The sequence below is a fragment of the Salvelinus alpinus genome, chromosome 19 (assembly GCF_045679555.1).
Source record: "Salvelinus alpinus chromosome 19, SLU_Salpinus.1, whole genome shotgun sequence".
Taxonomy (NCBI): Eukaryota; Metazoa; Chordata; class Actinopteri; order Salmoniformes; family Salmonidae; genus Salvelinus; species Salvelinus alpinus.
In genome coordinates this window covers 1645482-1663682 of record NC_092104.1, presented here as the reverse complement: position 1 = coordinate 1663682, position 18201 = coordinate 1645482, and the positions used below count along the sequence as shown (strand labels likewise).

Sequence of the window (18201 nt, the reverse complement as noted above, 5' to 3'; positions counted from 1 at the left end):
GAAGAGTGATTTTATTTTGAAGTTTTGGTTAGATTTCTGTTGTGAAGTGACTGATAGTTAGCTAGATATTTTTTTTGTCCTCTGGAAATGTTACGAAACAAGGATTTCTAGCCAATTATTCAAGTATCTGTCACTGTAATGTATCCACTAGTCGAGGTAGATGGACAGACTGACTAGAATCAATCAACTGTCCCCTTTTCTGATCCCAAAGGACGTCGTCCCTTCAGGCCACTATTACATCAGAAGTGACGCTTCCTGTTCTTGTCATTATGACATCACCTGCAGTACCGTTAGCGGAGTCAGTGGGTTTACTGTACGGGATGTTTTTAAATGTTCCCGCCGAGTCACTACTGAGATGAATCATGGGAAAGCGACGGAGGAAGAGAGGGCGTGAACACAGAGATTCGTATGGGTTTAAGGTAGGTAACCATGGATTTATGTCAATGTAATTTATTCAACTGGAAACTCAGGAAAAATAAATAAAAAAAACGAGGTCAAATCATGACGCGGCATGAAAAAATAGTCAAGTTCCTGGTTGACTAGATGAACAGGCTTTGTATTGCGTCAAACAATATTTGTGTGCCACATCATCGACCGCAGTCGGGCATCCGCTTGCTATATCGTACCGTGTGGTTAGCTGATGTTAACCTATACAGGAGTTGTCAGATGTTGCTTCTGGAGGAACTTGACCGTTCATTAATTGAGACGGTAAAACAGTCCAGGGTTTACGTGTTCCATCATCATGGCTCATCCTGGGGTGTATTCAGCAGCAACCAAACGGGACCAAACATTGTTTTCCGTTGCCAAACGTTTCACTGAGGTTTCCACTAATGAAAACAACCCTGTGGTTATTCATTAGTAAATTCCATTGTAAAACGTTTGGTCTAGCGCAACATTTTTCCAATATAAACTGTTTACTCCAAATGGAAAATGTTTTTCAATGAAAACAACATGAGTTTCTAATGGAAACATCCGCGTAGGTCCCTCTCCGTTTCACGTCGTTTGCTTCCTGGAATAAACTGTATGCAGTCTCTTGCAAAACGTTTTGCAGAGGAATCTAATGAATATACCCCTGTTTCAGATCTCTGAGCTGCTGACCCAACTGGCTGTGAGAACCACACCCCCTAATGGGCCCCTCCCCCGTAACGTCAGCCTCCTCCCCTCCTTCACCCTCCCCGCGGTTCGAGAAACGACCGCCACCACCCGCTCCAAGGCCCATCTCCCAGAATGCATCACGAGACTCTCAGACACCCAGTGTCGGAAATGGTACCACCAGAGACAAGCCACGCCCTTCTCCGCCTCAACCCCCACCCCAGCCCTTAACCCTAGGCCTGCCCCCAACACCCCGGGACACACCACTGCTCCCGCCTCCGCCAATAGCAGCCAACCAGGGAGAGAGAGACCCAGCCTGGTTTCCCCTGATTTGTTTTTCCTACCCTATCTTGCGGCACGGGAAACTGCGAAGGGCTGTGATTCGCTGTCATTGTTGAGGGATCTGTTCCAGAGGGGTGAGGTATGTAATGATGAGGGGATTCTATAATTGCTCTGGGTGAACCGGGTTAGCGTTGATTTATGCCCCGAGTCTGCCCCAGGTTAAGGGTTTGTTCCTAGCAGAACTCAACTAGGCGAAGGGAAGGTCTGTACCTCGCATCACTGAAAAGACCATATTGTTGTTTGTCCCTCTTGAGACGTCGTAGCAACAACATATCCAGAATACACTTCCTTAAAATAGTTTGAATGAGTCTGAGGTAAATCAAGAAATTTTTTAATAAATGTTTGCATTTGCCGAGCAGGTCTTCGTAGCGCAATTTTATTTATTTCTCAAATTAAAAAATGTGCACGAAAACTAGTCGTTAAATGACAACAGGTGAACAAAAAAAGAAAAATGGCCAAACACCAAAATGTCATCATGTATGCGCAAACTGTTGACTAGGAGGCAGTTTGACTGGGAGGCAGTTTGACTGGGAGGCAGACACAGTGGCAGTTTGACTGGGAGGCAGTTTGACTGGGAGGCAGTTTGACTGGGAGGCAGACACAGTGGCAGTTTGACTGGGAGGCAGACACAGTGGCAGTTTGACTGAGAGGCAGTTTGACTGAGAGGCAGTTTGACTGAGAGGCAGTTTGACTGGGAGGCAGTTTGACTGAGAGGCAGTTTGACTGAGAGGCAGTTTGACTGAGAGGCAGTTTGACTGGGAGGCAGTTTGACTGAGAGGCAGTTTGACTGAGAGGCAGTTTGACTGGGAGGCAGTTTGACTGGGAGGCAGACACAGTGGCAGTTTGACTGGGAGGCAGACACAGTGGCAGTTTGACTGAGAGGCAGTTTGACTGAGAGGCAGTTTGACTGGGAGGCAGTTTGACTGAGAGGCAGTTTGACTGAGAGGCAGTTTGACTGAGAGGCAGTTTGACTGAGAGGCAGTTTGACTGGGAGGCAGTTTGACTGAGAGGCAGTTTGACTGAGAGGCAGTTTGACTGGGAGGCAGTTTGACTAAGAGGCAGTTTGACCGAGAGGCAGTTTGACCGAGAGGCAGTTTGACCGGGAGGCAGTTTGACTGGGAGGCAGACACAGTGGCAGTTTGACTGGGAGGCAGACACAGTGGCAGTTTGACTGGGAGGCAGACACAGTGGTAGTTTGAACATGTACATCTTGGTGGGGGGTGCATGCCAGCAAAGCCACAACACAACACTAAGCAATACATGAATTGCACTATAACGGTATCAAACGGTGCCCACAAACTGTTAGGGCACCAACAGCAGAGTCCCAACACCTTACCACTGCTACACCTGGCTATCAGTGGAACCTTATCTGGCCGCGAAACAGTTAATTCAGCCTCATTTACTGCCTTTAAAAAAAATATATGGCTGAGTGTTTTTGACAATTGAGATGTACAAACTATGGCATAAGGGAACGACAAGCAGATAAGAGGCAATCCGTAATTTCGATTAAGACATTAATGAGCGAGCTAGGAAGGACGTAGTCAATATAACTATTCGTTCATGTACAACGACAGAATTCTTAGTGTTCTCCCTGTACACCAAGTCAGAACCGTAGGATAAATAAAGGGGGCATATAAGCAAACCATGAAAGCTCTTACAATATTCGATAGGCTATAGGCTATAGGCTACATGTGCACCACCAAGTCAGAACAGTAGGCTACATTTAAGAGGTGTAAATTGACCAAATTATTAGGGTGAGGCAAATGGGCTACTACCAGCTTACTACACAACAAGGTCGAATCATGATGTCAGTGAATTTCAGGTCGTAGCTCTAGAAAAGGGCAGGCTGAATAGCAGGCTAGTGATTGCTTTGCAATGCTTGCAGTTAGCCACTGTTTCCTTCCAAACCACTCATTGTTGAATTTGTGATTTCCAGCTTGTGTAATGTTTATGTCCAATGGCCGATGAGCACCGATACGTTTTATCTGTAATTTCTCTTTATTATTTCTCTTCATATGACAAGGATTAAAAAGGATTTGCCAGTAGATTGTCGACTTGATTCATGATGATGACTGCTAGCTAAGATTTTGAAGTATAAAAGTTGACATGATCAGTCCAATCAAATCTACCGTAGATATAACGTGATTTGACCTCATTTTATCTGTTGCCAATGACCTTGAGCTTTCTTTGATGGGCACTTCTAATGTAAGTCTATGGCAGCACCCAATGTGCTTGAATTTTAGAAGCTCTACCCTTAGACTTGGCAGTGACGTAGTGTCCCCATGAGTGACAGAACACTGAGCCAATCACGACGCAACTAGAGAACATTACCAACCCCTACACTTTATTTTCCACTGGCTGCCCCACCACCACAGAAAGCACTGAGCTAGGCTGAAACACCTGCATTTTGGTGTTACTCAAGAAAGCAATAAAGAGACCATGTTTGTATGGAGGCTTTATTAACTAAATACATTTATTTTATTTTTTACATTGTTTGCTAACTGACAAGTATTAATGCCAAAATAACATGCAAAACAGGCAACCGCCCCCACAAAAATGTATTTTATTTTTATTTAGCAAACAATGTGGGGCTCAAAACTGAATGACGGGTCGCCAATGAGCATGCGACCGGCTTAAGCGTTGATTAATACCCAGGCCTTCCCCGGGTTTGTGTTGATTAATACCCAGACCTTCCCCGGGTTTGTGTTGATTAATACCCAGGCCTTCCCCGGGTTTGTGTTGATTAATACCCAGGCCTTCCCCGGGTTTGTGTTGATTAATACCCAGGCCTTCCCCGGGTTTGTGTTGATTAATACCCAGGCCTTCCCCGGGTTTGTGTTGATTAATACCCAGGCCTTCCCTGGGTTTGTGTTGATTAATACCCAGGCCTTCCCTGGGTTTGTGTTGATTAATACCCAGGCCTTCCCTGGGTTTGTGTTGATTAATACCCAGGCCTTCCCCGGGTTTGTGTTGATTAATACCCAGGCCTTCCCCGGGTTTGTGTTGATTAATACCCAGGCCTTCCCCGGGTTTGTGTTGATTAATACCCAGGCCTTCCCCGGGTTTGTGTTGATTAATACCCAGGCCTTCCCCGGGTTTGTGTTGATTAATACCCAGGCCTTCCCTGGGTTTGTGTTGATTAATACCCAGGCCTTTCCCGGGTTTGTGTTGATTAATACCCAGGCCTTTCCCGCGTGGAGCCAGGTGCCCCGTTTTGGCTGACGGCGAAGTCAGCTCAATACCAAAGTGATGTGGGTTAATCACGTTGAGTAATGAGTAGGATTTTTGTTGTTGTTGTGATTGCTGTTGATTAAAAAAAAGGCTTGATCTGACTTCCCAATGAAAACTATTTTGAAAATTGTAACATATTTTATGGAAAATGTTTCTGGACGATGCACCATGCTGCCTTGTTGACAACATGACCGAGCGGATTACTGTTCCATGCTCCTCCTTCACCTCTTTTACCAGATCAACTCCTGGGCTATAACCTGGTGCCCTTAACTCCTGGGCTATAACCTGGTACCCTTAACTCCTGGGCTATAACCTGGTACCCTTAACTCCTGGGCTATAACCTGGTACCCTTAACTCCTGGGCTATAACCTGATACCCTTAACTCCTGGGCTATAACCTGGTACCCTTAACTCCTGGGCTATAACCTGATACCCTTAACTCCTGGGCTATAACCTGGTACCCTTAACTCCTGGGCTATAACCTGGTACCCTTAACTCCTGGGCTATAACCTGGTACCCTTAACTCCTGGGCTATAACCTGGTACCCTTAACTCCTGGGCTATAACCTGGTACCCTTAACTCCTGGGCTATAACCTGGTACCCTTAACTCCTGGGCTATAACCTGGTACCCTTAACTCCTGGGCTATAACCTGGTACCCTTAACTCCTGGGCTATAACCTGGTACCCTTAACTCCTGGGCTATAACCCGGTGCCCTTAACTCCTGGGCTATAACCCGGTGCCCTTAACTCCTGGGCTATAACCCGGTGCCCTTAACTCCTGGGCTATAACCCGGTACCCTTAACTCCTGGGCTATAACCCGGTACCCTTAACTCCTGGGCTATATCCCGGTACCCTTAACTCCTGGGTTATAACCCGGTACCCTTAACTCCTGGGCTATAACCCGGTACCCTTAACTCCTGGGCTATAACCTGGTACCCTTAACTCCTGGGCTATAACCTGGTACCCTTAACTCCTGGGTTATAACCTGGTACCCTTAACTCCTGGGTTATAACCTGGTACCCTTAACTCCTGGGCTATAATCTGGTACCCTTAACTCCCTCGCTGTCTCCGGGAAGGACCAGCCTTCTACTTTTTAAATTCTCAAATAAATGCAATCAATCAATTCAGGTGTGTCCAGACATCCTGGGGGTGAAGGAGTGGTCGAGCCAGAGACCTGCTGCCTGGACCAATGATACAGCAGTAGCACCACAACGTATGTCGATAGAACCTGGTAAGCAGTGTTTCCCCTGGGGTGAAAATGTTGCTGTTTTGAAAGTGTATTTCCTGCCATTGTACACACATTACACCACTGCATACTGTATCTAAATGACATGTATAATACCACCATACATACAGTGGGGAGAACAAGTATTTGATACACTGCCGATTTTGCAGGTTTTCCTACTTACAAAGCATGTAGAGGTCTGTAATTTTTATCATAGGTACACTTCAACTGTGAGAGACGGAATCTAAAACAAAAATCCAGAAAATCACATTGTATGATTTTTAAGTAATTAATTTGCACTTTATTGCATGACATAAGTATTTGATACATCAGAAAAGCAGAACTTAATATTTGGTACAGAAACCTTTGTTTGCAATTACAGAGATCATACGTTTCCTGCAGTTCTTGACCAGGTTTGCACACACTGCAGCAGGGATTTTGGCCCACTCCTCCAAAATCGGCAGTGTATCAAATACTTGTTCTCCCCACTGTACGTGTGTATAAAGTTCATGTGTTGTCTCCTCACAGTTCCATAACGTGCAGTTTTAGTTTTTTAAATAATTTTGTTTAAAATGCTTGCATGAGTTACTTGATGTGGAATAGAGTTCCATGTAGTCATGGCTCTATGTAGTACTGTGTGTTTCCCAGAGTCTGTTGTGGACTTGGGGACTGTGAAGAGACCCCTGGTGGCATGTCTAGTGGGGTATACATGGGTGACTGAGCTGTGTACTAGTCGTTTGAACAGACCCCTGGTGGCATGTCTTGTGGGGTATACATGGGTGACTGAGCTGTGTACTAGTCGTTTGAACAGACAGCTCGGCACTTTCAACAAGTTTTTAGCTCTCACAAAGCTTAGAGAGGATCTCAGGTTAAATACTGTTGAAGTAATATGGCTACAGGTTCATCTGCCTCACCTAAAGCCCATTCTGGTGGGAAGCTGCTATAGACCACCAAGTGCTAACAATCAGTATCTGGATAATATGTGTGAAATGCTTGATAATGTATGTGATATCAACAGAGAGGTATATTTTCTGGGTGATTTCAATATTGACTGGGCTTTCATCAAGCTGCCCACTCAACAACAAAAAGCATACAATTGTGACCAGTGCCTGCAACCTGGTTCAGGTTATCAGTCAACCTACCAGGGTATTTACAAACAGCACAGGAATGAAATCATCAACATGTATTGATCACATCTTTACTAATGATGCAGAAATTAGCTTCAAAGCAGAATCCAGATCCATCGGATGTAGTGATCACAATATAGTAGCCATATCTAGGAAAACCACAGTTCCAAAGGCTGGGCCTAATATAGTGTATAAGAGGTCATACAATACGTTTTGTAGTGATTCCTATGTTGTTGATGTGTAGATTATTTGTTGGTCCGTAGTGTGTAATGAGGACCAGCCAAACGCTGCACTTGACACATTTATGAAATTGCTTATCCCAGATACTAATAAGCATAAACCCATTAAGAAAATGAATGTAAAAATTGTTAAATCCCCTTTGTTTGATGAGGAATTTAAAAATTGTATTGTTGAGAGGGATGAGGCAAAAGGAATGGCAAATAAGTCTGGCTGCACAACCTATTGGTAAACGTACTGCAAATTGAGAAATCATGTGACTTAAACTGAATAAAAAGAAGAAACTACACTATGAAACAAATATAAATTAAATAAAGAATGATAGTAAAAAGCTTGGAGCACCTTCAATTAAATTTGAGGGAAAAATGCAAATTCGGCTCCCTCATTCATTGAATCAGATGGCTCTTTTTACAAAACTGACTGATTTTGCCAACTAATGTAATGATTTTTTAATTGTCAAGATTAGCAAACTAAGGCATGACATACCAGCAACAAACTCTGACACTACACATCCAAGTATGTCTGTCCAAATTATGAAAGACAAGAATGGAAATTTTGAATTCCGTAAAGTGAGTGTGGAAGAGGTGAAAGCATTGTTGTTGTGTATCAACAATGACAAGCCACCAGGGTCTGGCATCCTGGATGGAAAATTACTGAGGATAATAGCGGACGATATTGCCACTCCTATTTGCCACATCTTCAATTTAAGCCTACTAGAGAGTGTGTTCCCTCAGGCCTGGAGGGAAGCTAAAGTCATTCCGCTACCCAAGAATAGTAAAGCCCCCTTTACTGGCTCAAATAGACAACCAATCAGCCTGTTACCAACCCTTAGTAAATGTTTGGGGAAAATATGTTTGACCAGATAAAATGCTATTTTACAGTAAACAAATTGACAACAGACTTTCAGCATGCTTATAGGGAAGGACATTCAACAAGCCCTTACACAAATGACTGATGATTATGTTAGACTTCAGTGTGGCTTTTGACATTATCGATCATAGTCTGCTGCTGGAAAAACGTACATGTTATGGCTTTACACCCCCTGCTATATTGTGGATAAGTAACTCTATTTTACAGTTACCTGTCCAACAGAACACAGAGGGTGTTCCTTAATGGAAGCCTCTCCAATATAATCCAGGTAGAATCAGGAATTCCCCAGGGCAGCTGTCTAGGCCCCTTTTTTCAATCATTACTAAAGACATGCAACTGGCTTTGAGTAAATCCACTTTGTCTATGTATGCGGATGACTCAACACTATACACGTCAGGTTACATTTACATTTAAGTCATTTAGCAGACGCTCTTATCCAGAGCGACTTACAAATTGGAAAGTTCATACATATTCATCCTGGTCCCCCCGTGGGAAATGAACCCACAACCCTGGCGTTGCAAACGCCATGCTCTACCAACTGAGCCACACGGGACCACAGCGACTACTACAGCGACTGAAATGACTGCAAACACTTAACAAAGAGCTGCAGTTACTTTCAGAGTGGGTGGCAAGGAATATTTCTGGAAAATCATTCAATAAACCCTAAACCTCAACTAAATCTTGTAATGAATAATGTGGAAATTGAGCAAGTTGAGGTGACTAAACTGCTTGGAGTAACCCTAGATTGTAAACTGTCATGGTCAAAACATATTGATACAACAGTAGCTAAGATGGGGAGAAGTCTGTCCATAATAAAGTGCTGCTCTACCTTCTTAACAGCACTATCAACAAAGCAGGTCCTACAGGCCCTAGTTTCTACCTTCTTAACAACACTATCAACAAGGCAGGTCCTTCAGGCCCTAGTTTTGTCGCACCTGGGCTACTGATCAGTCGTGTGGTCAGGTGCCACAAAGAAGGACTTAAGAAATGTGCAATTGGCTCAGAACAGGGCAGCACGGCTGGCCCTTGGTTGTACACAGAGAGCTAACATTAATAATATGCATGTTAGTCTCTCCTGGCTCAAAGTGGAGGAAAGATTGACTTCATCACTACTTGTATTTGTGAGAAGTATTGACATATTGAATGCACCGAGGTGTCTGTTTGAACTACTGGCACACAGCTCGGACACCCATGTAAACCCCACAAGACATGTCACAGGAGGTCTCGTCACAGTCCCCAAGTCCAGAACAGACTATGGGAGGCACACAGTACTACATAGAGCCATGACTACAAGGAACTCTATTCCACATCAGGTAACTGTCAAGTCGAGGTCCAAGAGGCCTCTTAACAGCTACTACCCCCAAGCCATTAGACTCCTGAACAGCTTCTACCCCCAAGCCATTAGACTCCTGAACAGCTTCTACCCCCAAGCCATTAGACTCCTGAACAGCTTCTACCCCCAAGCCATTAGACTCCTGAACAGCTACTACCCCCAAGCCATAAGACTCCTGAACAGCTTCTACCCCCAAGCCATTAGACTCCTGAACAGCTTCTACCCCCAAGCCATTAGACTCCTGAACAGCTTCTACCCCCAAGCCATTAGACTCCTGAACAGCTTCTACCCCCAAGCCATAAGACTCCTGAACAGCTTCTACCCCCAAGCCATTAGACTCCTGAACAGCTTCTACCCCCAAGCCATTAGACTCCTGAACAGCTTCTACCCCCAAGCCATTAGACTCCTGAACAGCTTCTACCCCCAAGCCATTAGACTCCTGAACAGCTTCTACCCCCAAGCCATTAGACTCCTGAACAGCTTCTACCCCCAAGCCATTAGACTCCTGAACAGCTTCTACCCCCAAGCCATTAGACTCCTGAACAGCTAATCAAATGGTTACCCAGACTACGCTGCTGCTACTCTTTTATTATCTATGCATAGCCACTTTAATAACCCTACCTGCATGTACATAATTACCTCAATTACCTCGACACCGATACCCCCTGTATATAGCCCCACTATTGTTATTTACTGTTGCTCTTTAATTATTTGTTTTTCTTATCTCTTAATTATTATTATTTTAGGTATTTTCTTAAAACTACATTGTTGGTTTAAAGGCTTGTAAGTAAGCATTTCACTGTAAGGTCTACACCTGTTGTATTCAGCATTTCACTGTGAGGTCTACTACACCTGTTGTATTCAGCATTTCACTGTAAGGTCTACACCTGTTGTATTCAGCATTTCACTGTGAGGTCTACACCTGTTGTATTCAGCATTTCACTGTGAGGTCTACTACACCTGTTGTATTCAGCATTTCACTGTAAGGTCTACACCTGTTGTATTCAGCATTTCACTGTAAGGTCTACACCTGTTGTATTCAGCATTTCACTGTAAGGTCTACACCTGTTGTATTCAGCATTTCACTGTAAGGTCTACACCTGTTGTATTCAGCATTTCACTGTAAGGTCTACACCTGTTGTATTCAGCATTTCACTGTAAGGTCTACACCTGTTGTATTCAGCATTTCACTGTAAAGTCTACACCTGTTGTATTCAGCATTTCACTGTAAGGTCTACACCTGTTGTATTCAGCATTTCACTGTAAGGTCTACACCTGTTGTATTCGGCACATGTGACCATTTGTATTTATTTGATGTGACTTTACACACACGTACACATAGATTTTGTATTGTAGATATGTGGTAGAGGTGGTTGTTTAGCAACAGAACCTACAGACGGGTTGGTTGTTTAGCAACACAACCTAAAGACGGGTTGGTTGTTTAGCAACACAACCTAAAGACGGGTTGGTTGTTTAGCAACAAAACCTACAGACGGGTTGGTTGTTTAGCAACAAAACCTACAGACGGGTTGGTTGTTTAGCAACAAAACCTACAGACAGGTTGGTTGTTTAGCAACAAAACCTAAAGACGGGTTGGTTGTTTAGCAACAAAACCTACAGACGGGTTGGTTGTTTAGCAACACAACCTAAAGACGGGTTGGTTGTTTAGCAACAAAACCTACAGACGGGTTGGTTGTTTAGCAACAAAACCTATAGACGGGTTGGTTGTTTAGCAACAGAACCTACAGACAGGTTGGTTGTTTAGCAACAGAACCTACAGACGGGTTGGTTGTTTAGCAACAAAACCTACAGACAGGTTGGTTGTTTAGCAACAGAACCTATAGACAGGTTGGTTGTTTAGCAACAGAACCTACAGACGGGTTGGTTGTTTAGCAACAGAACCTATAGACAGGTTGGTTGTTTAGCAACAAAACCTACAGACGGGTTGGTTGTTTAGCAACAAAACCTACAGACAGGTTGGTTGTTTAGCAACAAAATCTACAGACGGGTTGGTTGTTTAGCAACAAAACCTACAGACAGGTTGGTTGTTTAGCAACAAAACCTACAGACAGGTTGGTTGTTTAGCAACAAAACCTACAGACAGGTTGGTTGTTTAGCAACAGAACCTACAGACGGGTTGGTTGTTTAGCAACAAAACCTACAGACGGGTTGGTTGTTTAGCAACAAAACCTACAGACGGGTTGGTTGTTTAGCAACAAAACCTAAAGACGGGTTGGTTGTTTAGCAACAAAACCTACAGACGGGTTGGTTGTTTAGCAACAAAACCTACAGACGTGTTGGTTGTTTAGCAACAACCTACAGGCGGGTTGGTTGTTCAGCAACAAAACCTACAGACAGGTTGGTTGTTTAGCAACAAAACCTACAGACGGGTTGGTTGTTTAGCAACACAACCTAAAGACGGGTTGGTTGTTTAGCAACAAAACCTACAGACGGGTTGGTTGTTTAGCAACAAAACCTACAGACGTGTTGGTTGTTTAGCAACAACCTACAGGCGGGTTGGTTGTTCAGCAACAAAACCTACAGACGGGTTGGTTGTTTAGCAACAGAACCTACAGACGGGTTGGTTGTTTAGCAACAAAACCTACAGACAGGTTGGTTGTTTAGCATCAAAACCTACAGACGGGTTGGTTGTTTAGCAACAAAACCTACAGACGGGTTGGTTGTTTAGCATCAAAACCTACAGACGGTTTGGTTGTTTAGCAACAAAACCTACAGACGGGTTGGTTGTTTAGCAACAGAACCTACAGACGGGTTGGTTGTTTAGCAACAAAACCTACAGGCGGGTTGGTTGTTTAGCAACAAAACCTACAGGCGGGTTGGTTGTTTAGCCACAGAACCTACAGACGGGTTGGTTGTTTAGCAACAAAACCTACAGGCGGGTTGGTTGTTTAGCAACAGAACCTACAGACGGGTTGGTTGTTTAGCAACAGAACCTACAGACGGGTTGGTTGTTTAGCAACAAAACCTACAGGCGGGTTGGTTGTTTAGCAACAAAACCTACAGACAGGTTGGTTGTTTAGCATCAAAACCTACAGACGGGTTGGTTGTTTAGCAACAGAACCTACAGACGGGTTGGTTGTTTAGCAACAAAACCTACAGGCGGGTTGGTTGTTTAGCAACAAAACCTACAGACGGGTTGGTTGTTCAGCAACAAAACCTACAGACGGGTTGGTTGTTTAGCAACAAAACCTACAGACGGGTTGGTTGTTTAGCAACAAAACCTACAGACGGGTTGGTTGTTTAGCAACAAAACTGATGTGTGCGCAACTATGGGGCAAAACAGATGCACAATGAGCACTTGTTGTCTCTCAAATAAATTGTTAGTTGATGGTTAGCTAGCTAGTGAATGATAGACATCAGTCAAAACTTTTTTAAATTGTATTTAACCTTTTAACTAGGCAAGTCAGTTAAGAACAGTTCTTATTTACAATGACGGCCTACCCCTACTTTATTTACAATGACGACGCTGGGCCGATTGTGCGCTGCCCTATGGGACTCCCAATCATGGCCAGATGTGATACAGCCTGGATTCGAACCATGTACTGTAGTGACGCCTCTTGCACTGAGATGCAGTGCTCTAGACCGTTGCACCACTCAAAACAAGACAAGGTATCAATAACAAGATACAATGAGCTATTTAATCCATTTTGAAATCAGGCTGTAACACAGCAAGATGTGGAATAAGTCAAGGGGTGTGAACTACTTTCTGAAGACACTGTATGAATGTCAATCGACCAACCAACCAACCAATCAATGTACTGTGTTCCAGGTGTGGCTAGCGTGCATTACTTTGAGGACCTGAGGGACCTGCAGAGGAAGTTGTTCAGGGGGATCCTGTGGACGTCCAGCAGGGGTCGCGACCTTTGAGCGGGGTGATCATGACAATCTCTCAAGGACTTTATACACCGTCAGCCTCAAACGCACCTCCCACAACACCTCCCTCCTCTGCTACCCCACCACGCCTCCCTTCTCTGCTCCCCCCACCACAACACCTCCCTCTGCTACCCCACCATGCCTCCCTTCTCTGCTCCCCCCACCACGCCTCCCTCCTCTGTTCCCCCACCACCTCCCTCCTTTGCTCCCCCCACCACGCCTCCCTCCTCTGCTCCCCCCACCACGCCTCCCTCCTCTCACACCTCCCTCCTCTGCTCCCCCCACCACGCCTCCCTCCTCTCACACCTCCCTCCTCTGCTCCCCCCCCCACACCTCCCTCCTCTGCTCCCCCCCCACGCCTCCCTCCTCTGCTCCCCCCACACCTCCCTCCTCTGCTCCCCCCCCCACACCTCCCTCCTCTGCTCCCCCCACCACGCCTCCCTCCTCTGCTCCCCCCACCACGCCTCCCTCCTCTGCCCCCCCCCACAACCCTACCTGGAATACATTTAATAAAAATATTATGTCCTAAAGCGCAAATATACATTATCTGATTTAAATATACATTATCTGATGACATTGCTTTAGAAAGGGGCACAAGACAGGGATGTCCCCTCTCCCCTAATTCTGTTTGCACTGGCAATTGAACCACTTGCAGAAAGAATTAGACAGGACCCACACGTAACAGGTATCAGTATTGGTAAACATGATTAAGGGAGTGTTGGAACATAACAAACAAAATTACAGTTAAGGAAAATGGATGCTTAATCCAGTATAAACTCATGTATAGAATGTATTATACAAGAGACAAAATTCACAACTTCTACAGCACAACGGCAGAGTCATGTCTCAAGTGTAAGTATTATTTTCACTCTGTCGTTTAGGTTAGTATTGTGGAGTAACTACAATGTCATTGATCCATCCACAGTTTTCTCCTATCACAGCCAATAAACTCTGTAACTATTTTAAAGTCACCATTGGCCTCATGGTGAAATTACTGAGCGGTTTCCTTCCTCTCCAGCAACTGAGTTAGGAAGGACGCCTGTATCTTTGTAGTGACTGGGTGTACTGACACACCATCCAAAGTGTAATTAATAACTTCACCATGCTCAATGGGATAGTCAGTCTGCTTCTTTCTTTGACCTATATACCAATACGTGCCCTTTAGGGACAAAAGGTGAATTGCTTAGCCACATTTGTTGCAGTATTACTTTAGTTGCAAACAGGATGTACACTACCGGTCAAACATTTTAGAACACCTACTCATTCAAGGATTTTTTTTTTTTTACTATTTTCTACTATGAAATAACACACGGAATCATTAAGTAACCAAAAAAAGGGTTAAACAAATCAAAATATATTTTATATTTGAGATTCTTCAAAGTAGCCACCCTTTTGCCTTAATAACAGCGTTGCTTTCTATTAATACAAGTTTCCTGTCACCTGGTCTCTACCAGGATAGACAGTGCATTCGGAAAGTATTCAAACCCCTTGACTTTTTCCACATTTTGTTACGTTAAAAACATACATTTATTCAATTTTAGCTGTAAAGTAACCAGTGGTGGAAAAAGTACCCAATTGTCAAACTTGAGTAAAAGTATAGATTCCTAATAGAAAGTTACTCACCCAGTAAAATACAACTTGAGTAAAAGTCTAAAAGAATTTGATTTTAAATATACAGTTGAAGTCAGAAGTTTACATACACTTAGGTTGGATTCATTAAAACTAGTTTTTCAACCACTCTACAAATTTCTTGTTAACAAACTATAGTTTTGGCAAGTCGGTTAGGACATCTACTTTGTGCATGACACAAGTCATTTTTCCAACAATTGTTTACAGACAGATTATTTCACTTATAATTTACTGTATCACAATTCCAGTGGGTCAGAATTTTACATACACTAAGTTGACTGTGCTTTTAAACAGCTTGTAAAATTCCAGAAAATGATGTCATGGCTTTAGAAGCTTCTGATAGGCTAATTGACATCATTTGAGTCAATTGGAGGTGTACCTGTGGATGTATTTCAAAGCCTACCTTCAAACTCAGTGCCTCTTTGCTTGACATCATGGGGAAATCAAAAGAAATCAGCCAAGACCTCTGAAAACAAATTGTAGACCTCCACAAGTCTGGTTCACCCTTGGGAGAAATTTCCAAATGCCTGAAGGTACCACGTTCATCTGTACAAACAATAGTACGCAAGTATAAACATCATGGGACCATGCAGCTGTCATACCGCTCAGGAAGGAGACGCATTCTGTCTCCTAGAGATGAACGTACTTTGGTGCGAAAAGTGCAAATCAATCCCAAAACAACAGCAAAGGACCTTGTGAAGATGCTGGAGGAAACAGGTACAAAAGTATCTATATCCACAGTAAAATGAGTCCTATATCGACACAACCTGAAAGGCCGCTCAGCAAGGAAGAAGCCACTGCTCCAAAACCGCCATAAAAAAAGCCAGACTACAGTTTGCAACTGCACATGGGGACAAAGATCGTACTTTTTGGAGAAATGTCCTCTGGTCTGATGAAACAAAAATAAAACTAATGACCATTGTTATTTTTTGAGGAAAAAGGGGGAGGCTTGCAAGCCGAAGAACATCATCCCAACCGTGAAGCACGGGGGTGGCAGCATCATGTTGTGGGGGTGCTTTGCTGCAGGAGGGACTGGTGCACTTCACAAAATAGATGGCATCATGAGGAAGGAAAATGATGTGGATATATTGAAGCATCTCAAGACATTAGTCAGGAAGTTAAAACTTGGTCGCAAATGGGTCTTCCAAATGGACAATGACCCCAAGCATACTTCCAAATGGCTTAAGGACAACAAAGTCAAGGTATTGGAGTGGCCATTACAAAGCCCTGACCTCAATCCTATAGAAATTTGTGGGCAGAACTGAAAAAGTGTGCGAGCAAGGAGGCCTACAAACCTGACTCAGTTACACCAGCTCTGTCAGGTGAATTTCGGCCCATTCCTCCTAATTTATTGTGGGAAGCTTGTGGAAGGCTACCCAAAATATTTGACCCAAGTTAAACAATTTAAAGGCAGTGCTACCAAATACTAATTGAGTGTATGTAAACTTCTGACCCACTGAGAATGTGATGACAGAAATAAAAGCTGAAGTAAATCATTCTCTACAATTATTCTGACATTTCACATTCTTAAAATAAAGTGGTGATCCTTAATGACCGAAGACAGGGAATTTTTACTAGGATTAAATGTCAGGAATTGTTCAAAACTGAGTTTAAATGTATTTGGCTTAGGTGTATGTAAACTTCCGACTTCAACTGTACTTAAGTATCAAAAGTAAATGTAATTGCTAAAATATACTTAAGTATCAAAAGTAAAAGATTCCAAGATGGCGTAGCAGTCGGACGTGTGTTTGTCTTGTCCCGTGTAAATAGTCCTCGGTTTTTTTTCCGTATGCATTTCGTATACATTTTAATTTCACTTTCCATTTAGGAACTGAATATACATTCCGCCTCACCCAATGTGGTACGGATCTGCTATTTCTTTTATACTTTAGAACCGTAACCCCAATCAGAAGCTAGCCAGATAACTAGCTACTAGCTAGTAGTCAGTTAGCCACTGCTGCGGTCTTCACCCTTAACTCGGACACCAGCCAGCTTCAGCTCGGGCCAATACCTGCCAGTCTGCAAGCGTGATATCAACCCAGAGCATATAGGACTGCTTTTTCACTACCACATCACCGGAATTTTTTTTCTTCTACTTCATCACCGGATTTCAGCTGCAGGCTCTGGACATTTGCACCTTGATTTCGCAGCTAGCTAGCTGCAAACCGTGTGTCTATTGGCTTACGTCGATCCCGGAGCAAACGTAATTTATTCCGGAGCTAGCTGAGGAGCTCCATCAGCCATTCCTGGGCTACAGTCACCTATCCGGACCCGTTTTCTTTTCTTTCTTTTTTTTTGCTGCAGATACGGAGCCCCACCGGGCCTTCACGACTGACTGCCGACGTTATCTGCCCGAGGGAGTTATCCAACTGGCACCCCCGTCCCGACGTTACCTGAACGCTCATCTGGGGCCCGCTAATCGTTAGCTGTCTTATCGGCTGCTATCTGAATAAGTATATCGGACAATTATTATTATTATTATTATTTATTTTATTTTTTCTTGGGCCACTATATCTATTTTGCCAATTTGGATTGATCCCCTCTACCACACGGAACCCCACTAACCTACCGACGGAAACGCACGAGGTATCTACAATTAGACCTCCATCCTATGCTATCTTGCTACCGATAGCCTCTACCCGGCCTGCTGTCTGGATCGCCGTGACCCCAACCAACCTCTACTCACTGGACCCTTATTGATCACTCGATTAAGCATGCCTCTCCTTAATGTAAATATGCCTTGTCCATTGTTGTTCTGGTTAGTGTTTATTGGCTTATTTCACTGTAGAGACTCTAGCCCTGCTCACTATACCATATCCAACCTCTCAGTTCCACCACCCACATATGCGATGACATCACCTGGTTTCAATGATGTTTCTAGAGACAATATCTCTCTCATCATCACTCAATACCTAGGTTTACCTCCACTGTATTCACATCCTACCATACCTTTGTCTGTACATTATTCCTTTAAGCTATTTTATCGCCCCCAGAAACTTCCTTTTACTCTCTGCTCTAGAAGTTCTAGACGACCAATTCTCATAGCTTTTAGCCGTACCCTTATCCTACTCCTCCTCTGTTCCTCTGGTGATGTAGAGGTGAATCCAGGCCCTGCAGTACCTAGCTCCACTCCTATTCCCCAGGCGCTCTCTTTTGATGACTTCTGTAACCGTAATAGCCTTGGCTTCATGCATGTTAACATTAGAAGCCTCCTCCCTAAG

General features: G+C 43.8%; 1 protein-coding gene across 1 annotated transcript; it reads left to right on the top strand.

Moving 5' to 3' along the window:
* Positions 1-7: 7 nt before the first annotated feature.
* On the top strand, positions 8-13670 carry LOC139544877 (uncharacterized). The gene is made up of 4 exons (XM_071352032.1): positions 8-419; positions 1082-1513; positions 5794-5896; positions 13248-13670. Exons 1-4 carry the CDS (start codon positions 363-365, stop codon positions 13343-13345), a joined length of 690 nt encoding a protein of 229 aa, XP_071208133.1. The 5' UTR covers positions 8-362; the 3' UTR covers positions 13346-13670.
* Positions 13671-18201: the final 4531 nt, after the last annotated feature.